General features: G+C 31.4%; 4 protein-coding genes across 9 annotated transcripts in view; all 4 read left to right on the forward strand.

Annotated features, from left to right (window-relative positions):
* Positions 1–24,950, forward strand: part of LOC130897431 (protein pangolin, isoforms A/H/I/S) — a 369,634-nt gene that overhangs the window by 278,191 nt on the left and 66,493 nt on the right. The window lies entirely within an intron of this gene.
* Positions 7,378–11,359, forward strand: LOC130897434 (superoxide dismutase [Cu-Zn]-like). The gene is made up of 2 exons (XM_057806281.1): positions 7,378–7,872; positions 11,018–11,359. Exons 1-2 carry the CDS (start codon positions 7,644–7,646, stop codon positions 11,305–11,307), a joined length of 519 nt encoding a protein of 172 aa, XP_057662264.1. The 5' UTR covers positions 7,378–7,643; the 3' UTR covers positions 11,308–11,359.
* On the forward strand, positions 13,258–15,377 carry LOC130897433 (superoxide dismutase [Cu-Zn]-like). The gene is made up of 2 exons (XM_057806280.1): positions 13,258–13,544; positions 15,007–15,377. The coding sequence occupies exons 1-2, from the start codon at positions 13,319–13,321 to the stop codon at positions 15,297–15,299; spliced, it is 519 nt and encodes a 172-aa protein (XP_057662263.1). The 5' UTR covers positions 13,258–13,318; the 3' UTR covers positions 15,300–15,377.
* LOC130897435 (uncharacterized) lies at positions 15,457–17,740 on the forward strand. The gene is made up of 2 exons (XM_057806282.1): positions 15,457–15,805; positions 17,389–17,740. Exons 1-2 carry the CDS (start codon positions 15,580–15,582, stop codon positions 17,673–17,675), a joined length of 513 nt encoding a protein of 170 aa, XP_057662265.1. The 5' UTR covers positions 15,457–15,579; the 3' UTR covers positions 17,676–17,740.

Below are 24,950 nucleotides of genomic sequence, written 5' to 3' on the forward strand. Positions count from 1 at the left end.
ATTCTTTACATTGCCACTAAACTGTTTTTCAGTTTCTGAAGAAGATAAATTGGTTATCGAAACGCCACATTGCTATTATAGCATGAATAGTGTGTTCAAAATGAATATGACGAACGGTTCCTGGAACTTGTTTTTCTCACTCATTTATTGATGTATGTGGTAAATGACATCTAGTATCTCTTGTTTGCGTTTGGCAGGAGATTTTCTGGATATTGTTTACTTAAAAAAAAGAAGAAACAAAAAGCAAAGCAGTTGAGTCATGTCTTCTGATATCAGAAGAAAATGTAGAAACTATAGATTGGAAACTTGCTGGAAGTAAATGAAGAGAAATACCAAGTGGTACAGTAGTTGACGGTAAGACAGACAGAGCAAATAAAACAAGAGAAAAATTAATAACTACGATTTTTTCGTGTTACCTATCGGTAAAATAAGTAGGATTTCGTTGTCAGCGACTGTACTGTTAAAACATACGTTCAAATGAACTGCCGAATTAGGTATTTTTCCCAGTTAACGACAGGTATACTTGAACTTCGTTCAAGCGGATCATTTAATGCAAAGATTCGCCCAGTTCTTCTCATCTTTCGAACGGATTGAGCTTCGTTCATGGTAGGGTATACTGTGATAAATTTACATGAAAACCCATAAATAATAGTGTAGGCGGGTTTAAAACATTCAAAGGCTCAAGAATTTTACATAAAATTCTGTAGTTTAATCTTTCATCTAAAAGATGCTGACTAAGGTGTGAAGAAATTTATAGAAACTAACATAATTCATTTTCATATAAAAAAATATTCCGGGCTCAATGAATGATTATATTTTTCCTAGTACAAATAGTAGGCTGAGCTTTTCGACTCACTAGATCCCAACAATTCTAGATTTTTTTTCTAGAGACATATAAAAAGTTAATAAAACCCGCCCCAGGGGAAAAATTAGCCAGATACATGCAGAAATTTCGATGATTGTCTGACCAACAACAGTTTCTCCTAGTTCACGTCATGAATTGCTCCTCTGCAGGGATTCAATCAATAGAAAGCTTGAAAATTTTTAAATCAGATTACTCTATAACCAGTGAAAAACCACATTCTAACCAAATGATTTGAGTAAAATCTCAACATTTTGATCTCAAAATACAACGGTTGAAATATTGGTATTAACTAAACCCGGAATTTGTATAATTAATGCGTTCATTACTCATGGTTAACAATATGTCTTTATCTCTTGTAAAGATTTTATTGATAGATACTAACATCTGGCCAAAAAAAATTCCAATCTATTGACCCTATTTTATAGCACTCTAATTCTAAAACTGGAACTCTATAATTTTCGTTCAAAACCCTTGTTGATCGCTTATCCATAAGTGCCCCTATGGTCTACGAGGACCAAGTGTAATGCGTGTACAGCGTATCAGATTATCTATATCATAAACACATATATGGGCATATCGGCCGTAATCTGGGACGGTGTATAGAGACATGTAATTTACCCAATTGCCGAAGGGTGATCTTTATATAATGCAAGTAAAAGGGGCCACTCGCTATTTCTAATGTTCATACCAATGGATCAAAGGAAACGTTCCAACGTACGCGTGTATAAAAGGTACGCCCTCTAGTTTTGACAGCTGAAATAATCTTTTAAATGATGAGGTATTTTTTGTTTACTTTCACATTGAAGGCGTTCATCGAAGTATACATTTGAAACAATAATTTTTTCGAAATATATATTAAAATAAATGTATGGAGAAAATATGAACGTTTGTTACTTAAGAAATCTACAACAATATTATGTTACGCTGATGATGCTGTTCTAGTTGCAAAAAAAGGGGAAGATCTTCAAAGGCTTGTACATGTGTTTAACTACACAGCTAAATCTTTCAATATGATAATATCTGCGTCCAAAACAAAGTGTATGACCACATCCAAAACTCCTATAAGGTGTAAGCTACTCCTAGAAGACTAGATAATTCACCAGGTAAAGAAATTCAAATACCTAGGAATCGAGATTTCAGGATTTGGAGACGTAGAGAACGAAGTAAGGGAGCAAACAACTAAAGCCTTAAGAATAGCTGCATGTTTGAACGAAACCATATGGAGGAATAAACATATCGGAATAGAAGCCAAATCGAGAATATACAAGACTACGGTAAGACTCATAATGATCTACACCGCAGAGACACGGAAAAACCCTACTGGACAGGGAAAGAAATGAGAACATCAAAAGATTGTGCAACATATATGAAGTCAACGAATGGGTCATGTCAAGAAAGAAAGAAAGAATGGAACGATCACATAATTCCTATGGATAACAACAGACTGGTCAAGATAGCGCGCGATAAATTCCCATTGGGCCGAAGGAGTACCGTTCGACCCAGAAAAAGGTGGAGCGACAACCTTGAAGCAGGATAGGAGGTAAGGATGTCGAAGATAAAACAGGCGACTACGCCTAATACACGGAAAAAGAAGAAGAAGAAGAAGAAGAAGTTTGTTGTTTACGTAATAGTTTCTTAATTTGATATTTAAAGAGGTCATTTGATTTGTTTTTTTTTTGATAACATACTTAGGTTTCACTGCCTATTTCATTTGCAACCATATCAATTCAACGACATTTAGTTCACATTGGTTGGGGGCCTGTCAAAGCACCGAAAAGGCACGTAAGTTTGCAATTTTGTTCCCCAAACGCACACGTATATGTGTGCTCATTTTCAATATACCCAACAGTTCCATCCTAAATTGCAATCAAGTCTTTATCGGGTTTAGTAGTGAGCCTTATATAAATTGTAATTAGAAATTGAAGGTGCTTGTGGTAAAATTAACGACATTTGTTCACAAACAAATAATGTCAAACAGAGAGTAACAGGTAATAAATGTATCCCATCAACAATATTATTTCCAACCGCCAATAGTTCAGATCTTCATGAGCTATCCAGCAGATGATCGATCAACAGATGCCTGAGCCGTCCCTTCAAATGCAATTAATGTAGCCACAATATCCACTACAACTAAATCCTACGTATTGTTCTTAGAACCAAGAAAATCAAATGTATCAACCTGAAGAACAAACACTCACAAATATAACATATGAAAATTGAAACATTATAATATTTGTTTTTTCTATGGCAACTAAATTCTAAATTCTATACGTTACAGATAGATAGAGCAGAATGAAAGTGGAATTATATTATTAGAATAGAGACATGGGACATCTATCTCTCGTTACTCGCTTCTGATTCACGTTTTTTACATGAAATTAATATCAAAGATCCAATCAGAATAGAGAAACTGGTATACCGATGTTTTCCTTCTCTCTATCAGCAGTTCGGGATCACTTGAATCAACTCCTATACCGTTCTCTCTCTATCTCTAATATTAACTCTATGTGCGTGACTTTAATCACAAAACTGAAGTAATTAGACTAATACGTTACCAAACTATGTGATGTTATAGGAAATTGAATCAAGTATTGAAATGAACATATTCATAATATGACAAAACAGTAGAAACCGACGGAAATAATTACTGTATCAAACAGAGAGCTTCATAAAAAAAAAGAACATAATTTAAGCCTGAGATAACCTTCTTTGTGTGCGATTTTCGGTAATCTCCAAGTAATCTCCTTCCTTCCGGAGGAGAGGAAGCAATAAAAAAATCCGCAGCACGCGGAGCTCGGCGGCCTCATTGTTCCCAAATAACTTATGCACGTAGAAAATTAAAACAAGAATGCAGCGGCGTATCCTCATTACATTTTATTAATTTCATTTTAAGAATTATTAAGAAAAAAGTAAATCATTCGACTGAGGTGGTCAATACTTTTACTGAATATTCTGTACTGTGTCTGTACTGCACAGTCCCTATAAACGATGATTTTTTAATTTATTTTATTACTCATTCATACAAAATTCACCTGGGCGGGCATAGAAAGTGTTTTATAATAATAATGAACTACCTGAACGTTTCAAATAAAAGTTATAATATTTGTCGTAAAAATTCTAGTTTCAAAGAAAAATGACAAATTAATAATATTTCTGAATTCATGAAATGTAACAAACTGTCTATTCAAATTAGTTCTTCATCAGCCGTAATGCGTCCACTTCTGGACGTAGGCCTTTTACTGTTTGTATTCAGCGTCAATTTACCATTCTCATAACATCGTCAAGCTATTCTACTTTTCTTTATGTTCCATTGTTCTTGTCTTTCTTCTACCATGATCTATCCACTGCCATTGATACACTATATGATGTCTTCTGATTTCTTTATTTTTGATCCCATCTCTGAGCGGGATTCCTTACATTGATCTCTCCATTGCCCCCTGTTTTGTTCTTAATACGCTTTTTTCTGTGAATGGCATTGTTTCCAGGTCTTATATCTCCTCGGGACCTATACACGATTCATATATTTTTCTTTTTCGGGATATGACGAAAGCTACCATTTTTTTTTTCCAAGTTGAACCAGTTTTGCTGACGGCAAATCATTTTTAATCCAACATTGTTTGCTGCCCTATTAAGCCCTTCCAACAATGTAAAATTTCTATAAAAATACGCGAAATACATGTTGAAGTCGTCCAAGAGCTAATGAGAGATGTTCGCAGAAAATTACGCCTAGTTAAGTAGATCCTTACTTTCAGATACTAAAATATTTTGTGCCAATACTATTGGGACATACGTTACGTTATATACACAAAAAAGAGCGCTTGTGTAACCATTTTGGTTTCGTTTGAAATCTAATGTAGTTTAGAGTCATTCTGCTATACATGAAATAGATAAAATTACAACTTAATTCAAAATTTACATTTAGTTTACGACAAAATAATATTGCACTACAAATTTTGATGTGATGGGAAATGTAAATCTCATTATCAAAACCGTTTTTCACATATTTGAAAAAATATTCCACTCTTAAACTGTTTTCTTCTTCTCTTTTATGTCCTTTCGAGCGTGAGATTATTAGGATTTTAGTTTCCATTATCCTTTCAAACATTTTAACCGTTTCTTCTTTCTTCCCATGCTACTTGCTTTGCCAAGTTTACCCTGGATCTTCCTTCTTATGTCTTTTTTGCTTCTTTCATTATTCTTATAAAGCTTTGTGGTTTGTATGTGTCTACACCATCTTTCAACTGTTTGAGCTTTTCTTTTCACGGGTATCATTGTTTTCCCTGCTGTTTCCCTCCGCTGATTTTATTCTGATTCTGTGTATTAAAGGGATGGCTAGAAATGATTGTTGATAACATACTAGTTCTGCCACTGTTTAAAAAAAATTAAAACAAGAATATCTTTTCTACATCCAGTCGTTTCGTTTTGTTCGTCCATTCCGTCGGCCATATTGTATCGTTGACTGATTAAAAAAGCAATTGCGCTCGGCGTGTATGCATATTTCGGCTTTAGAAAATTTGTGAATTTTTAATCGGGTCGGTGATTAGTCCTGCCTGATGGCTTAGCGTAATCTTCTAGAGGCTTCGGGGAAGAAAATGCGATGAGAGGGAAACGGGAATATTGCGGATATTGCGCAGTCAGCATCAGGACCGACTTCTTATTTTAAAAGTTTTATTTCGTTTTTAAATTATATGAAAATCCATTTATGTTGTAATAGGGTTGTACTAGTTAATTTCACAATTTGAATTTTAACACAGTAATAACAACACTAAAAACACTTTACTTTACTTTACTGATACCGCCTGGATTTTTTTATATTAGCTGTGTCTCTTTATATTTTGATATTTTTACTCATTCATTCGCACTAGTGGTATTTCTTCTGGCTAATACTCAAAGAAAAATAGTTTCAACTCATACTTTGTGAATTCTGACGATAATTTATGGGTGTTTAGCTTGTTTTATCTGTCAGTAAATAATTAAACACACTACCTAGAAACAGACTAAATAAACTGAGTTTAGAGCCTATTAAAACCAGAACTGTTTGAGCATGTGCAAGTAATATTCTTCAATTTTACAGCCTTAATGTGGTTGCACCTGAAATATCAATCCTTATGTCGAAGCTTAGACGTATGAAACGTATATTTTTTATTAAATCGGCAGGAATTTCATAAAAATTATTAACAGTAACAAACCTTAAATCTGCAATTGAGATCAAACCAATTAAAATTTCTATCTTGGATATTCGCCTCTATGTATTTTTCTTTTAAAACGAATTTGACTCATGCGGTAATTCCATAAATTTGAATAAAAAACTAATTAATTGCCTACTTTCAACTTCACCTGATACAGAATAACCAACATTATAAATTACGTTTATTAGCTATTGGTAAACATTTCAGGTACGGATCAGGTGCGTATTTGAATTCAAAGTTTGTTTTAATTATATATTTACGTATGAAATCATGATAAAAGAGTAAATAACGTTTCCAATAACAATCTTACAGATGGAATTTCCTACAACTCCCAATTATTAGTCAGTCAGTTCTCTTTGTTACCGCATTCTTTTATTCAAACTAGTACTTCCAATTCACTGTTTTCTTTTTCTGTGTTGATGCCTTCATTAGGTGTATATGTTCTGTAAGCGAAAGAGCTTATTCATTTATTGAAGACGTTCCTCTAATTTTTAAGTAGGTGGGTCTTTTTATTCTTCTTGCTGTCTGCTGGTTTCGGCCAGCTGCTTCCTCGGCTTTGGATGGCGACGTATAATCTTCCAATTCCTTCATCTAGATATTAAGGCCTTCAAGCTTAACGAATCTTCTCTTGGTGGTGTTGCTCATGTTCTAATGCATACAGTTGATACGTCATGTTGACACTTATTGGAATAACCGTCTACTTGTTCAATAACTCGACAAAGGTGCCGCTAGAATCTCTGGTTTTTATCATCCTCCCATCTAATATCCTATCAAAATTACCAGAAAAATAAAGGGAAAGACATTTAAAGGTCAAGCTTAGCTAGCTTCTTCACAGGACGTCTCTACTTTGGTTCACTTGTAAAGGTGAGTAACCAGTGGGAGGGGGGATTTCTCTGCCCACCTTAGGCTGATATTCTCCTGGATGGATAATCTTTCAATGACTATTGACAGTGAAGATGCACATTATAAGATGGAATATTATCTTCACCGAAGTTATGTTTATACTAACTATTGAAAGATCTTGAAAGTTATCGGATGATAATTATAATGATTCCACTTCTGGATGATTTTATTGATCAGCTTCAGCAGAGATTCCGAAATCGTAAATCTGTGTGTGCAAAAAACAAAGTAATCGTAATTATCAAGAAAAGTACTTTGAGCTTTATAAAGAATAATTGGAATCATACAATAATAACCATGAGTAAGTTCAGTTTCTCGTTTATCGTTTCCAAAAAAAAGTTTTGGTAACGCTGGTTGAGAATATGAATAAGTAATCAATGTTCAACATAAATAAATAAAATAATTTTCCGTTCGGTTTATGGTAAAACCCAAGTATGAAATGAAACAATGAAATGAATATAATTATTGTTATTTGTATTTAAGATAGTGTGTTATTTTTCCTACCAGTACAGTCCGGTGCTGCTTTTGAGTAGGTAGTTGAAGCTATTATCATATAATTAAACCTTGTTTTTCATATTAGACCGGTTTAAGTGTCACCTTGGCTTAATATCTCTTCACCAGAGTAAAAGTATTTAGTCCACTGAATTATTCGTAACCCATCAGTAGCCATTCAACAATCAGAAAGGAATATGTTGAAATTAATATTGTGTATCGGTGTGTTGGCGGCGGCAAGTTATGCTGAAAAATCAGCTGTGGTTTATCTGTTCGATCCTTCGGGAAAGAGCGGAGTTACTGGAAATGTCAGTTTCACCGAAACTCCTGATGGAGTTCATGTTTACGGAGAAATACGAGGTTTGACCCCCGGAAAACACGGTTTCCACGTCCATGAATTAGGAAATATCGCTCCTGGATGTACAGGTAAAAAATATAAGAAATTCTGCTGCGTAAGAAAAAAATATTCGACATCATTCTTATAATTAATCAATTGGCTGCGTCGTCAAAGAATTAAAAATGATATATAGACACTAAATTTTAAGATAGCGTCCACCATAAGTCAAATTAATATCATAAAAATTTGAATTGGTGGGTAATTTCACATAGAGATCGTTCCTTAACTACGAATTTTAGGGAAATGACACTACTTAGTGATACAAGATAATGCGGAGTCGGTGCATCATTGAACATAGTTTTTCCCTTCATTTTTCAATTTTACTTTTTCACCACGATAGAAAGTGATCTGTGTTCGTTATTTTGTATGGAATTATTTGATTTAAACAGAGGGTGAATCCATTTTGAGCAAATTTGGACTCTTTATCATTTATCAAACTATTAATGCTGCTATTTTAATAATAAAAGTTTATTTATTTAAACCTGGGCTTAGATTTGAAAAAAATAAATAAAAGCCTACTGTAAAGATTTTCAAATGCCATCAAAAAACAAATTTGTTGTACGCTCTATCCAATAAAGTATTTAACTGGTTTTCCCAAATGAGCGATACTGTCAATTACTTACATTTTTCGAATGTTCTTAATTGTTTTTTATACTTCATTAGATGAATCATACTTCAGAAATGTTGTTGATAACATTAGTTTGTTGTTTACTTATTATTTTCTTCAAATCTAAACTTGAGTTTGAAAAAATTGACGTGATAAACAAATTCGTAATTGTCAACTTTTTTTCTATGCCTGCAATAACAGTTTCACATAAATTTCTTAGCAAGAAAATAAATCTTGAGATGACAAAGGTAAGGAATTATAACTTGTGATTTTTTTAGACAAAACAAACTTATAAAAAAATTATATCTCGAAAACAGTAAAAAATTGATCCAAATGTGCTTTAGTGATTTTTTTCACACCTCTATTCGATTTTTCTAATCCTCTACAAAACAACCTTTATTTTAATTTTGCTGAAAATTGTATTAATCCCTCCTATTCATTAACGGCTGTTTCAAAAAATAATTCTAACAAAATATAATTGGAAGTTGACAACTTACACAATTTTATGAATTAATTGACAGATCACACCACATAAATATTAAAATTTTTCATGCGTTTGAACTAATTTTCGAAGCATTTTTTCCACTCCGATTCAGATACCTCCAAAACATGTCATTTGAACGCATGAATCGCTTTCTCAGAAAAACATTGACGTCACAATTTATTTTTTATCTACGGTAATAAAAACAAATTATTGGGTGTCAAACAAGGACTGTACGGCGGATGACCCATCAATTTGATGTTTTGACAAAACATTTTCCACGGTTCGCGTTCTGTGAATGATTTTTTCGAACACTTCTGGCAAACAAATGTTGTACCAGAATCAGAATTGGACGTTCTACGCTGCTCCAATGAACCAGTTATTGCGAAAAAACATACTTCTTTCAATACTTCAAAGTACTTGAAATTGATCTATACTATTGTGATTTTTTGTGTACTTCATCGAAAGATTTTAATAAGTATTTACATAGAAATTTTTGTTATTATTACACTATACTACCTGACAAATGTTGATAATAAAAATAGTTTTATCTAATGAGGATAAAAATTCACGTTATACTTGAAAAATTTCAAATTCCTTATCTCATTCAGTAATTGATGTATTTGCAACTATTTATATCTCTTAGAATGCTGATTCTTGGTTATATATTAGTATGCAATAAACATTTTTCTCAGCAAAATAACTTTTATCAATATATGTATAGAATGATTTTTGAAATTTTATTATATATCAGCAGAAAATGAATAAATGGAAATTTTACTAACAAAAATCATCAAATCTACGGTGTAATACAAATTGCTTGAAAACTTGGTGATAATAGTCGATAAAATTTTTTACTCCAATTGACTCGAGAGCTAACTTATGAGGGTGGACAATTGGTTTTGAATTAAAGAAAAGTTTTACCTTTCAACGAACTGTTCATTCAAGGACTTTCTAATTTTTTTATATTTTCAAATTTAAAATATTTTATGCGGTCATCAATACAGATATTCGTTGGTTTGGAAACAAACAAACAACGATTCAAGAAACAATTAATAACAAAATTTATAGATTTTGTCCCGGAAACTACACATTTGAGCATTTCTGCATTATCTTGAAACTTTTCTTTTGTCTAATGTCGTCGCTTTTAGTTCAAGTCCTCATTTAAATCTATAACTTTATCGTTGTTTCAAAAACAATCGATGTGGGTTATACCGAGCATGTTAAAAAAATTTATTGATTGACAAAGCGGATCCACTCCGAGCATCCCAATGTTTCAACTACTGTTTGGTCTCTGGTGTATTGTGGTTCGATTCAAAGTAACGAAATAGCATAAAAATTCGTCCATAATGTTGACAAACGTTGCCAAACGCGTTGGTCGATCTTTTTTGAGGAAAACATACCTAAGTGATCAATCAAAATTGAAGATGTGTGGTTCCACAATATCTCGCACTTCAATCTGTGATCAACCACCACATCGTGAATTTTGTTGTAACCTCAATGGTCATAATGTCCGCTACCTTCCATACAGCAATAGCAAAATTCATATTTCTATTTTTTCTTTTTTTTTTGGCTATGCAACTTCTATTTGACGTTTGTTTCTGTTCTTATAAATATTAGTGATCCTGCATGTCTTATATCCCTAATTTTTTTTTAAATTACGAACATACATCACTATGTTATATATTGTTCCTATAGTGGAAGGACAATGTCTTTTGGTTCTTTTCTATTAGCACATATTTCAAAAATTAGGGAATAGTCATAATATACTAAGAAAGTGTACCACAACACCATCAAGATCGTACGCTAAGTAGATTAGATTTTTGTTTTCAATAAAATAATAACCAGTCCTTTAAACCTAAAAAATTTTCCTTTGGATTGATTGGATTTCCTTACTTACATTTACTGAATACACTAATTACGCTACCACTATACAGGAAGGTAAATTAGTTTGCCTTTATTCTCCGAAAACAAAAACATGTTCAATATGAATATCCACCACAACCATCTTTGTTTTTTGCGCAGCAGAATTTAAATCGCTACTTTGAATTTTCGGAATACCTTCTAAAGATTTTTTATAATACAGGCGCCGGACCTCATTTCAATCCAGAAAAAAAAACTCACGGAGCTCCTGAAGACACCGTCCGTCACGTAGGAGATTTGGGAAATATCGAAGCTGGTAAAGATGGTATTGCACCTCTTAATTTCTTGGATAAACTAATCGGTCTATGGGGGACAAATGATATCATTGGTAGAGCAATAGTGGTTCACGAAAAGGTCGATGATCTTGGAAAGGGCGGAAACGAAGAGTCCCTGAAAACAGGAAATGCAGGTGGAAGATTAGCTTGCGGAGTTGTTGGAATTCTGTCACTTTGAGTATTTTTATAATTTCTTAATTTATATTTTAATAAAAATTATTATAGTTTTAGTGTTTTATTTTTATTATATCCAAGTTTATTATGGCAAGCACTGTTTTGGAATAATGATAGGAAAAATCATCAAATGGAAGATTGGGATTAGGATTCGGAAGTAATATAGAATAAAAACAAGAATTCAGTAAGCAAAATACTAACGGAGAAAACCAAAACAATGGTAGAATCGATACTAATTAATAGTGCTGAAACTATGACAATGATAAAGAAATAAGCATATTTAAAAAAGTTAATAAGAAAAATATTATATAAGGAATAACAAAACTTGGCAAGGATATAGGTAGAAAACACAAAATGGTTAAGAGGAAAACGTAAATAGAATGAAAATCAAGCGATGGAAAAAAGATCGATGATAGAACCGCATACAAAACAATTAGAAATAGAGTAAAATTAAAATAAATTCATCGTTGTATTCAAAACAGTACAGGAATATTAAATTATTTGTAAAAATATTATCGTTATTGATTATTCGAATGTATTAACCATAAAGACATTGCGTATTGAGTTATGAATTACGGTTTTTCGATAAGATTATTAATTGAATCGGAAATGTTCGTAACTTTTCTAACTTAGGGATAAAGTAAGAGTTCCTGTTCAATATGGTCATTTGAAATATTTTTTATCAGATTAAAAACCTTTTCCTGTTAACTAACAGAGCTGGATCTAGGAATAAAAGTGTAAAAAGAATTTTTCAAATAGAAAAGATGAAAAATTGTTATAAATTATTTTTTATTGTAACAAATAAATGAGAAGGATACAGATACAGATAATAAAACAATCAGTAAGTTAGATGAAAATTTCAAGTCACAATAAACATCAATGATATTAAGTTTAAAACAAAATAATTATGGAAGTTCAAAGATAACGGTATAAAATAATGGTTTATTCACACATTTAAGTTTGAGATTTAAGCGATTCGTCGTCTTTATGTCTGTCAACAAAATACTTTTCTGGAAACCGTGCGTCTTTCGGATTTACAGAATATTTGAAGCAACTGATTCATGTTTTTGTCTGCTGCTCCAAGGCCAGTTTGAAACGAAAATATTAATTTGTTAATTAATTGTTATACGTAAATCTGCTCAGCCACATTACCTTTAAGAAGTGACGATTCTGTACGTCTATTAAAATATATATTTCTTCAAAAAACAACTGTACCTGTAGGCGGATGAACTCCTATATTGCTTTTCCATTTCTGGGCATAAGAGAGAGCGTCGATATCAACAAACTGTCCATGTCTCGACTCATTAACCAATAGAGGACTTCTATGAATTAGTGGAACTCTTCTCCAAAATAAAATACTTGCGAGTAGTCTTCAACGAACCATTTCAGTTGAAACAGAAGAACGAGAAACATTTAAAAAACATTACTGCGTTTCTTTCTTTCACGTATCCAGGTGCTAGGAAGAAGCCGAAACTTTTACTGAGTTGAAGCTTGTCAGTACTTGTCTCTGAAGTCTACCAACTTCAATCAGGCCAATAACCATATTAGATTCATCTGTAGTAAATCTTAATACTAAATCAATGTGACTGAATAAAGTGGAACCAATAACCGACGTAAAGTTTTTTGTTTGAGTTTTTGGGAACGACCATCGAGCTTCTGTTTGTTTTTGGTCGGTGCCATTGGGACTGATTTTAGGTAAGTTTTTTTGTAAATGGCTTGACACTTCTGTTATTTTTAACTTCTAGCTATTGGTTTAAAAATATATCCCAATTCTACAAACAAAAGGAAATAAACATTTGTTATATTCAACAGAAGTATAGAATTCTTATAGAATAAAAGTTTTTTACGAAAATACCTATTATAGAAGCTATAGTCCGATGCTGTTCCCGAACAACGCGAAAATCGTCTTATCAAAGAATTTAGCCTTGTATTAGAAAATATATATAGAGGATTTCTAAATAATCGACATTCATTTCGTGATATACATCGTAAAGAAAATACATTGTCACAGAAAAATGTTCAAATTATTAATATTTGCTGCCTTACTCACTGTCGCCTATTCTCAAAGGCAGGCTGTTGCTTACCTAGCTGATCCAGAGGGTAAAAGTGGAGTTAATGGTAATATTACTTTTTATGAAACCCCATTTGGAGTATTTGTTGTTGGAGAAGTTCATGGTTTGACTCCAGGAAAACATGGTTTTCATATTCACGAGTATGGAAATATAAGCCCTGGCTGTAAAGGTATAAATATTTTATGTGCCTAATTATTATATTTACACAGTTATTCTATTCAAAATATATCAGTCTTTTCTGATATTTACATATACATATATGTACAAACACCTCTTAACATCTAAAGTCCACACGCAATGTTTTTGAAACCAAAGTTAGTTAGTATAAAATACTTTCAGAATAATTATTTGAGGAAGTTTCGAGAAAATTCTTCTAGAAATAACATTATAGAAGATAATATATGTATAAGATCAAATATATTTTTATATAAAGTATTTTCATAATTTAGAAATCTTATTTTTTTTATGTTACGTTCCCTTACTATATTAATTTTAAAAAAAAATTGATCAAATTTGTTACATTACATCTATGATTGTAAATTCAATATTATGATATATAATTTCTATTTAAATTATAATTAAATCACATTTCAAAATTTCAATTCTGATATATGTTTGAGAAAAACAATAGTCACACCCTGTATATCAGTTAATATGGTATAACACGAAACCATTTTTGCATAAGGGTATGTTACATTTCTTGTATAAGGTTTATGACTTCATAAACTGCTTTTCTGGAGAAAATTCAACGTTTCCTTCGGGTATGCATCTCTATAGAAAAATGAATCACTGCTTCAGGTAAGAACGCGGTTTTCTCAAGGCGTTTGCAATATTTTTTGGGTTCTTCATATTAGCTTTTGTTTTCCCATTAATTCATAATGTCTTGGGCTGGCGCCAATTTGTATTCTGATCCAATAAATGATTTGCCATAAAGTCATTAGGATCGTACTCCGAACTTCACAAAGTTGATAATCGATATTTGTTGTGTGTCTTTTGTTCACAAAATATGATTGAAGAAAGAATTTTGAGGCTACTCCTATAATGATAATCCTGATAAATAAATCTTCCAGCACCTATACTTATCATTCAATTGAATTTAAAACATCAAACACTGCGGATTTAAATAATATCTTTGAGTATAATTAGTAAATATAAGGCTTGTTTGTATTGGGCACCAGAAGAAGAGATCCAATACCAGATTGTGAGATATTAGAGGAACCTAAAGATCCCTAGAGTAACTAGAAGAAACTTCAAAGGATTGAAATGTTCTGTCATCATGTTTTCTAGAACGGAAAACTGCTGTAAATGATTGGGATCACCAACACTTGCAGGTAAATCATCAAAAACATAGGCATCAACATCGGTAATAGTTTCGTTCCCCAAGGCTGCATTAACAAGTATAAAGAACTAGTCCCTACACCACTATACAGAATGTATGTTTCCCTTACACTTTTAACGTGGTTAAAACTTCAATCCATTCATTGGTTTTGATCTTACACCTTCAAACGAAATCAAAAGTTTTGCTCTGAATATCATTCACATTTTTTTACAATCTAGGATTAGAATAACTTTTTTTTAAAATTTCTTAATTAATCACATATGGATAATTATTGTGTAAATTTTGTATTTAGCAATGGGAAGTCACTACAACCCTTACAATATGACTCACGGCGGTCCAAATGATAAAATCCGTCATGTTGGAGATCTTGGTAATATCGAAGCAGACAACAACGGCATCGCGTTCGTAAATATGATGGATCGAGTGATAGCACTACGTGGTGTCAATGACATTGTTGGTAGAGGAGTTGTTGTCCACAATACAACTGATGATCTTGGAAAAGGTGGTGACGAAGAATCACTTAAAACCGGAAATGCCGGATCGCGCCTCGCGTGTGGTGTAGTCGGAAAAAATTCTAATTTCTAGTTACCTTATAGTATATCTGATAATTTTATTTATTTCATTTTTCGAATATGTTGTAATATATTCTTTACTCGTATATAATTCGTTTTTTTATTATCATGAAATGTGAAAAATAAATTATTTTTGCAAGCTCCGGTACGATGCAGTATCTTAACAACATGAAAAACTGCTTTATCAACTTTGTTTTCGGAAATATATAAAAGCGCATCTTAGATAATTCAACATTCATTCAGTGAGATATATCAGTCAGTAATTACGTTAGATTGCATTTCATTTTGAAAAAATGTTGAAGTTATTAGTATTTGCTGCCTTACTCACAGTAGCCTACTCTCAAAAAAGTGCTGTAGCTTACTTAACCGATCCGAATGGAATTAGTGGCGTTACTGGAAATATTACTTTCACCGAAACAGCTTTAGGAGTTCTGGTTAGTGGAGAAGTACATGGTTTGACTCCTGGACAACATGGTTTCCATATACATGAATTTGGAAATATCAGTCCTGGCTGCTTAGGTATTGAAAATCATCGTTTTTTTTACACTTAGTGACTCGTCTGAAATTTTGTTTTTTCATTTCTTTGTGAATGATTTTGAATGGATTTAAATATATTGTCTAATCTATCGACTTCAAGGATTTATCCTTGTTCTTGAAGTAATAAATTCATCCATCACGTTTATATATGATTGAAATACATTTTATTAACAAAATAGAAAGGAATCGTTTTCTTGTAATAGTAATTAATCAGGGAATCAAAACCTTCACTATCGAAATTATATAGTTTTCCATTTTTGTTCATTGAATTTTTTTGAAATTTAAAACTACAATAAGGATAGCATCCTTTTTTCAACCTAGCTCGTTTTTGTTATATTTTCTTTATTCTTATGCATTGCATCCTCCTTATTTTTCCACGTTTATGTTATAATTATTCAATTATAAATTGAATTAATTAATATACTTTCATTTTGTGATTTTTTCTGTTTTGCAATATTTATCTTTTTGGTTTCACATGCCTGAACCAATTGAATTTTATAATTTTTAAGTTTCTATTTTTGTTATATTATAGATTCCACCATTTCTTTTGCTACTCCACATAATTTTGTCTCCCCGTTCTTCGCGAGTGTTTTATTTTAATGCTCATATGTAACGTGTACTGGAGATACTTTCCCGAAACTAATTTTGCCAAGAAATGATTGTTTTTTACAAAAAATTGCGTTTCCATTTTCTATCTGTCCCAAATGGCATATTCCATTTAAACAAAAAATGTCTTTTCAAAATTTTATTTTCTGAAGAAATGGATTTTCCACTTTCTACTTACAAATTCTATTTAAAAAAAAAAACAAAAACTTTCTCGAGAAATGCATTTTTCACATTCTAATTATACAAAATTTAATTTGGACAAATAATTCCAAAATTTTATTTTATCTTTTCCACTTTTAACTTGGACATCAAATGGTTTATTTAAATTCAATGTGAACAACACAAATTAGTTGGAAGTAACTTTATCCAATTCAATTTAAACAAACCATCCGTTTATAAATTCAATTAGAGAAAAAATGATTTGAATGATTTAATGCTGATTTTTCACTTATACTTTATATTGATTTCATTTTCGCATTCATAATCTATATATGTGTGTCAGAAAGTGAATCTAATTTTTTTTCCTTCATGTTATTATTCACTTTTTGTCACGGCCCCTTTTTTGCAATTTATTTATTATTTTTGACATTTTGTACATTCATATCGTGCATTTCTCTGTTTCATGTTTTTATTTCACTAGAAGTATGCCCACTTCCTTCGATTTTATTCAAATTACATCTTTAAATGTCTAAAATTTCCTTTTTGAATTAAAACCATCAGTTCCTCAATTCTCAATTCTCAGGCAATAAAAAATTTGAATCAAATGATCATTATTCGAAAATCTTCATAAAAACTAAAATTCCTGTGAATTATCCTCGATTTTATATAAATGTTTTATCAAACTAAAGTTGATTGTGATGAATTTGGTATTTTTTATTACCAATTAAAAGCATAAAATTTATATTTTCTACATTTACTAATATTGTATGAATAATTACTTTGTATATTCCCAAATCCAGCAATGGGTAGTCATTTCAACCCGAAAAAAGTGAACCACGCTGGTCCACAAAATGAAATACGTCATGTTGGAGATCTCGGTAATATTAAAGCAAATGATGATGGAATAGCGTATGTAAACATTGTAGACAGAGTTATAGCTCTACGTGGTGTCAATGATATTATTGGAAGAGGGGTTGTTGTCCACAATACAGTTGATGATCTTGGACAAGGTGGTAACGAAGAGTCACTTAAAACTGGAAATGCTGGATCGAGACTAGCATGTGGTGTAGTTGGAAAAAACTTTTAAAATTTTCTGTTAGATTCATTATAAAAGATATGTTACTTTCGTAATAAATATGTTGTTTCTTAAAACGTCTTTTTTATTAATTTTAAAGCTAGAGACGGATATTTTATACAATAAATTGAATACAAAACTCGTGGCTAGTGAAAGATTTTATGTATTTCAACTTATAATTGAGATTTGTAATAAAATGGCGTGTGTTTTAGAACATCTTCTGATCAAATTTGACCCGTACTGACTTTCAAAAAAAACATTTTTACGCATTTAATATAAAATTTTATTATCGCTATCAAATTAGGCTCATTTCAATCTAATATGCCAACGTTTAATCCACTTTTCCATATGTTGTTATTAACCCCAGCTGGAATTGCCTTCAGAACCTTGAGATAATTACTTCTAATGGCTTCAAAGCTTCGCCAAAAAATCAGCCCCAATCACAATGTAATGTGACGTGCACATTATAATGGTGTGAATTATCTGCCCACAAATCCTGTCGTTTACGACGAATTGCTTCACGTAGACGCTTCCCAACGGCTAAGTAGTATGTCTTCTTCAGCGTTCGATCCTCTGGTGAACCACACTACGGTAATTGAAGAAAACAATAAGCAATACCTTGATTTTCAGTTTCGGTTCATTTTTGAAGCTCCACTCGCTAGATTATTGAGCAGTTTCCACGTCATATTCATAAACTCATGTTGGTATGTTTTTCGAAAATAATTTTTGATGTTACGGTTGTTTACAGAGGCCGATAAGCGATTTAAGTGAATGCTTTGTTTCATTCAATATGGAAAGATGTTGTAAAAATTTAGGAAAAAAGGTTATTGATTAGATTCACAAGCGAAGTTTGAAATCACCTCTCCTTGTATGTGTTTTTACAGAATTTCTATACGTTGTGTAAAGGAAGAAACATATTTATTTATATGCAACAACAGTGAATTACTTAGAAGGTACAACGGATTCTCTTTGCACTTGGTTTCCAATTATAAATTCTAATGCATTCATTGTGTACTGAAAAAATAAAGAATATGCAGGTTAACATAACCAAATACTATTACATAATAGTAGATCAAAATAAGACAGACACTTGTAATTAAGAAATAAAATATGATAATAATACCTTAGAAATAATATATAATATAAATAATACAATATTATATGAGGGAGAAGCAATAATGAGAGAGAAAATAGAATTGCAACACTTTTGAAAAATAAGGAAAAAACTGAATAAAACGATAAGATAACGAAAGAAGGCAGTGAAAAAGTAACCCATAAATAAATAAATAAGATTGAGCCTAATTTGTACGAACATATCATAAGAATAAAGACAGATAGATTAATGTGAAAAATAATTGAAAAAGGAAACACTATTTGAAAACAAAGGGATAAAATCAATGAAGAAATTAGGTACAAAAATAAGAATTGCGGAAGATGAAAAAGATGGTAGTAGATGGAATAAATACAGGAGGTATCGAGACCAACAACTTATCCTAAAACGATATAAAACGAGCTGTATGATTGAAAAGTAACTTTATTTAAGTGTTTTTAATAGATTAGACTAAAGCTCTGATCTGAGAAACTTTAGCTGAGCGCATTAAAAGTTGAGTTAAGCGCTTTTGAATTTAATTCAAGAAAGAAGAAAATAGATGATCGGATAGAGGAAAAAGGACTAAATAAAGGGTTGAACTTGGTGCTTATAACAGAAAAGCACTGGAAAATGAGTGAAAGAGGACATGGAATCCTTAAAAAAATAATTTCGAATAAACATTTTACATTTCTGTAAGACATATTTTTTCATTATTTTGGGATTCTAAATACCACACCATCTCATAGCAAATAGGAATCAATATTATTGTCGTTACTTTTGAAATAATTATAATTTTCTGAAATGTATATATTTTGATTGTTTACCCTTATCAGTTTTGATAAAGTTAAATCAAACTTAATTTTTAATTGAATTAGCAATCGTAAAATCACCTTCGAAGGAAATCAAGTATTAAGTTTTTCACAATGTCGATATTGGATTAGATTAAATTTAATCATAACTGTATGTACTAATCCTGTTAACACTATTATTGGTAACGTCTGCAAATTTTTATCGAACAAATTTATTCTAAGTATTACTGACATTATAAAAACATAATCAATATGTAAAAACTACATTCTCACTTGTTATCGAAAATTTACATGGATCTTGATATGTTTAATTTGTATTATAATGGAAATATACCGATTAGTAAATACTGCAATCTGGTAATGAATAAAACATATTTTTATCATTTTATTTAAATTTTACTTGTAAACAAAGTTTCCTTTAAGTACGATAGTCTATCCAGAGCTTCTCAAACATTTCTATATCTGCTTCTGCTATTTTTTCTTACTTAAGTCGAATTTTTTTTCGATAAATATTTTATTTTTCAATCCTCTAGCCTAAATACGGTAAACGCATTCAGTTTTATCGTGATAATCAGACTTTTTGTGATCTAAATTCCATTTAAATGACCTATGTCATCAAAACATTCCCGAACAACACTTTATTGTTAATTTTACTCCTAATTACCCCAGTCATTGATCATAGGAAACAAAAATATACATGTATCTTTATATACATAACTTATATCTTCAAGCATTCAATATTTTTTTATTTAAAATGATCATATTTTGTGTCTGTATTTATATATAAGACGTTAAATCTGAAAAACATGGACTTTTTGTCAATATCGATATCTTTATTAGCTCGCAATTACATAAAGACAGGTTTTGATCTTATTGAAACTCCTCAGAACGGGTAATACTCCAGTACTATCGAATTAAATGGAATTTCTGGAACCGTTTGTGATATTCATACTGAACCTACTGTTCAATGCTAGTACTATATTAACACTCACAAATACACTGCTTGACGTGCATTTCGATATCCAAGTTATTGTCTTAAGGAACTAATAAAATATAGGGTGGGTTGTAAGATAAGCCCTTTCTAAAGAAGAAATGAGTAGGTAAAATAGATTTGAATAAAAAGGAGCTTATGTTAAATATATTATGCTAAAATAGAAAAAAAACTGAATTTATATTTTCTAAAATATAACCAAATATAACCAAACAGGAATCTGTTGTATTCTGTTTGTTTTGTTCAGCAAATGTAAAGAAAACACGAATTTTCACTAAAAATAGAAAATTTGCTTAAAACCAATCGGACTGGAATTTTGTGAGCATTATATAAAAAGAAACGTTAAAAGATATAAGAAAAGCTTCCCATCGAATATAAAGGATAATGTTACCACAGATTTTACTAAATTTACTTTGATTTTAACACTGTGTAGATAGAGGACGTTTTAGCAACTACTATGTAGACACTCCTGAATTTGTAGGGTCTGAAGACGATTACATGGTTATCGAAACTATTTGTCGGTACTATTTGATTTGAGTAACTATACAAGCTTGAAAAGACGCTTTTTGGCGCCATCCTCACTTTCAATTGCGAATCATCAGATATAATTCAATATGCATCGTCGCATTAACCACGATAGTCAATTAAGGTAGCGATTTATTAAAATTCGAAAAAAATTAATTATTTGAATATATTTATACTTTAGATTGGTGCATCAACGAAGTTTTATTTTCTAATCACATTAATATATACACGAAATAATTAATTATTACTCTACAATTAAAAATAAACGACTCCTCTTTAATCTGACGCATTGAGTTTTTCTGTGGACGGTCCTGGGTAGGCGTCCGCCTCTACATCACCCTCTCCAGTTACCATGGAAACAGCTTCGGGCAGGATATGGAAATGAATTGAATGGGAATGCATGCCACTACACCGTGTTCTCTCCCATTCTCTCCTCTCTTTCTCTTCTTTGTGTACTCGATTACAGAAAGACCAGTTAATGTGGATAATGAATTATACGAAATTATGACAGATCACCTTTTTGCACCATACAGCAGCTATTAAACACACAATTAAATTGGCACTATATCATCTTAGAAGATATGAAATATTTCGTTTCTGAGAATTTTTCAACCGTATCTCGACTTACAATAATAAATGAAAGTAATGAAGACTCGAGGACTCGAGTCTCGATTCTCGTATGCCACGTAAGTCTCATAGGCGAATATTTCTACATGCGGACTTTTCCTTATACGATAATATTTGAGACTTTATCAATCCATTAAAAGAATATGGTTACGCATGTCGAGATTTCGATTTTATTGGAAGCGAGACGATACGAGAGTGAAATCTTCAATACTTTGTGGATATATGGATATGGATTTTAACGAATTTCTGCGCTCTATTAGATTAAATTCAAGATCCTTTTATCGGCTACTTGTATTAATTTGAGTTGTTTTCATTCAACGACTGGCCTAAAAGGCTACACGTTTTCCCTTTTATTTTTACGATCATACGATTGTAGTACGTTTTAGCATGTAATTAGCATGTAGAGGCATGGCGATGTCGCTTTTAAACATTTCATGAGAAAAAAGAAGCGAAAATGAATTCTGAACCGAGAAATGGTTTCTGATCCCGACACAGAATTTTTAATCTTATTAATTAATATACATAGTTCAATATCAGTATGGAAGTTCCTTCCTAACTTTATTTAAATTAGTGAAATTTCTATTCTTGATTTCCATTCTTGAAACTTACTTAGTTAATTTATAATAAAAAATACTTAAAAATAAAAAAATCGATGGAAGGAGCGTTTCAAACGATTAAATATTAACGTTATCGAGCTCCATCTCTACACAATATTGTTTTTCTTCTTTATGCTATGAAACTGACGGAATTTGACTTAGCAATCATGTAGCTGCGCTGATTACCTACTTCATTCTCTTTTGATTTTGAAATACACACGGCTACTAATTATTTTTGTAATCATGCAGGTGTTTGACAACAACCGGGAGGGATAGGAAATTTGAAACGTCTAATGAATTCCAGCGCTGAAAATAGGTTAAAAGGTTAAAAATATATGGGGTGTTACTTTTTTTTAAATCAGTTGAAAGTGTTTCCAATTTATTATAATGTCTCGAAACCATTTAATGACAAAATTAGATCGGTGAGACCGCGAATATAATGAAAAATATATGCTAACATTTTGACAAAATATTTTATTTAAAGTTGGAGTTAGACTGATTTTCTATAAGTTTAATTAGGTTAGAAAGGAAGTTGGAAAGATAGTTTGGTCAGTGGGAGGTCAAGAATCGAAGCCTTTGCTTGTAAGATTTAAAGGTTTAATTAAAGTAACGAATATTGCTCAATGAACAAAACTAAATAATTGGAAAGAAACAAGAAGCCTTTAAAAGAGAAGATGAATTAATCTATAAAAGAGGAATAACATTGAGTTGGTAGCATTTAGCATGTTTGTTAAAAAATTTATCCTTAACAAATTTCAGCAAATATATTTCGTAGTATCGCACAATTTAAGAAAACGTATAATTTACAAGGGACGTGATAGAAATAAATTGATACCAACAAAACCATATGTCAATCTTGCTAATTACTTGACACCCTCAACACAGTCGACGCCTTGTACTGCTTGGACATTTTTGACTGACAGATTGATAATTAATTTTCGCCTGAAAAGTGCATCATCCGTTTTTGAAAAGCACGTTTTCACTTTTTAGTTATTTCTGCCGTAGATTGCCATTGTTTGTTACCTTATGTAGTATCATCTTTTTCCACAATTTTGTTCTATTGTTCTATAACAATTTTCTTAGTTCTTTGTCTTTAGGATTCTTCTCAGTAATTTTCTTTCCACTATTCACAGTTTTTCCTCTTTCTTTTGTCTTTCGGTGTTAGAGTCATTACTTCAGTTGCATAAGTTGGTGTTAGCATTATTATTACCTTGAAAATTTCTCGAAGAGATTTCAATCTTTAAATTGGGACTGGTGCTTCCACTATAATTAACCATCTGTCTTAATCCTCTCATTTATCTCATACTTCGTATTTGTTATTTGAAAAGTATATTGTTCTATTTTTATTTTTGCCTTTTTTCCTATATCTCGTCCTGTACATAACATTATTTATTTTGCCTTGGTTAATGCTTAATGTTCTGTTTTCTTCTTTCTTATTTATATTTTCACATTTTATCACTTCTTATTATTTCCACTTTATGATTTCAATGTTTAGTATACTGATGATAAAAACAACATTAAGTTTTAATGAGTATAGAGGTCTTTTTAAAATAAATTCACTATGTTTTATAGATATATTATATCCAATTATACTTTAAAATATTTTTTTTTCATATTGTACTGTAAAGTCGACTTTCCAGTACTAATTTTTAGTCCGGAAAATTGCACTTTATGGTATTCCAGTACTTTACAGTACTCTTAAATTCTCCCAATCCCGTTCGAAATAATTAGAAATAAAAAATCAATTAACATCAATAACTAAACTTTTATTCTAATTTTTGAATGTTAATTATGTTACCTTAGTGACTTCTGTTAATTTTTAATTTTTCTAAATATTAAGAGAATACTCAGGGAGCTATTTTTCAGTAAAATTGTCAATTATGACATTTCATATTTTAATATTATTTTGCTTTTTATTTAAAACCGAAAACAGTATGAAAAATTACGATATACGTCCATGAAGTTATTATTTTGGTACTCGATTAGATATTCTTGACTCGGCTCCTTCGTCGCCTCGTCCATAAACATCAATCTCGTACCGTACTAAATCACTTCCCGGACTTATAACATAAATGACTATAATTTTGATTGAAAAATATTGAAAGATATGTTTAAATTTCTCAGTGCGCCCTACCCTGTATTCTTTGTCATCAAAATTTGCGTTTTTAATGTGAAAATCCAGTAATTCTTCCGTTACATTTTCCCCGTCAGTTGTACAACGACTAAACTCAATCCTAAATAGAAAGAAATAAAACTCCTAATATCCTTCTGTGACTCAACTCCTTCTTTACGCATGTGCTTAAAATCGAGCTGGACCAATAAACTGGGTCGATGTTTCTCCGACGACGCGCCGCCGGGTATTTCGAGTGTCCCGACGCTCGGCACCGCCCATGCCCATGTGTAGATGAAGTTATAGTTGACGTTGACGGCGGCAGGACGCATTTTGATCTTCGTAACTGCGAGAATAATCGGAGGGATGTTAAAATTCGCTTTGAACGGATAAATTACATTATTAAAGGATCATGCATCCCATTTTTTTTGAATCGATATCTAATGCATATCCTTTTTTTAAGTAAATATGCAGATATTTTGGAAAATATTTCATTATTAGAAATTTGTATGTATATTAGATCTTTTGCTTTCGTTCTT

The sequence above is a fragment of the Diorhabda carinulata genome, chromosome 8 (genome assembly GCF_026250575.1).
Source record: "Diorhabda carinulata isolate Delta chromosome 8, icDioCari1.1, whole genome shotgun sequence".
Taxonomy (NCBI): domain Eukaryota; kingdom Metazoa; phylum Arthropoda; class Insecta; order Coleoptera; family Chrysomelidae; genus Diorhabda; species Diorhabda carinulata.

Excerpts from the sequence above, each read along its gene's own strand:
- LOC130897434 (XM_057806281.1), top strand. The coding sequence starts at position 7,644 with ATGTTGAAATTAATATTGTGTATCGGTGTGTTGGCGGCGGCAAGTTAT. Across the intron at positions 7,873-11,017 it reads TATCGCTCCTGGATGTACAG|GCGCCGGACCTCATTTCAAT; the intron begins GTAAAAAATATA and ends TTTATAATACAG.
- LOC130897433 (XM_057806280.1), top strand. The coding sequence starts at position 13,319 with ATGTTCAAATTATTAATATTTGCTGCCTTACTCACTGTCGCCTATTCT. Across the intron at positions 13,545-15,006 it reads TATAAGCCCTGGCTGTAAAG|CAATGGGAAGTCACTACAAC; the intron begins GTATAAATATTT and ends TTTTGTATTTAG.
- LOC130897435 (XM_057806282.1), top strand. The coding sequence starts at position 15,580 with ATGTTGAAGTTATTAGTATTTGCTGCCTTACTCACAGTAGCCTACTCT. Across the intron at positions 15,806-17,388 it reads TATCAGTCCTGGCTGCTTAG|CAATGGGTAGTCATTTCAAC; the intron begins GTATTGAAAATC and ends TCCCAAATCCAG.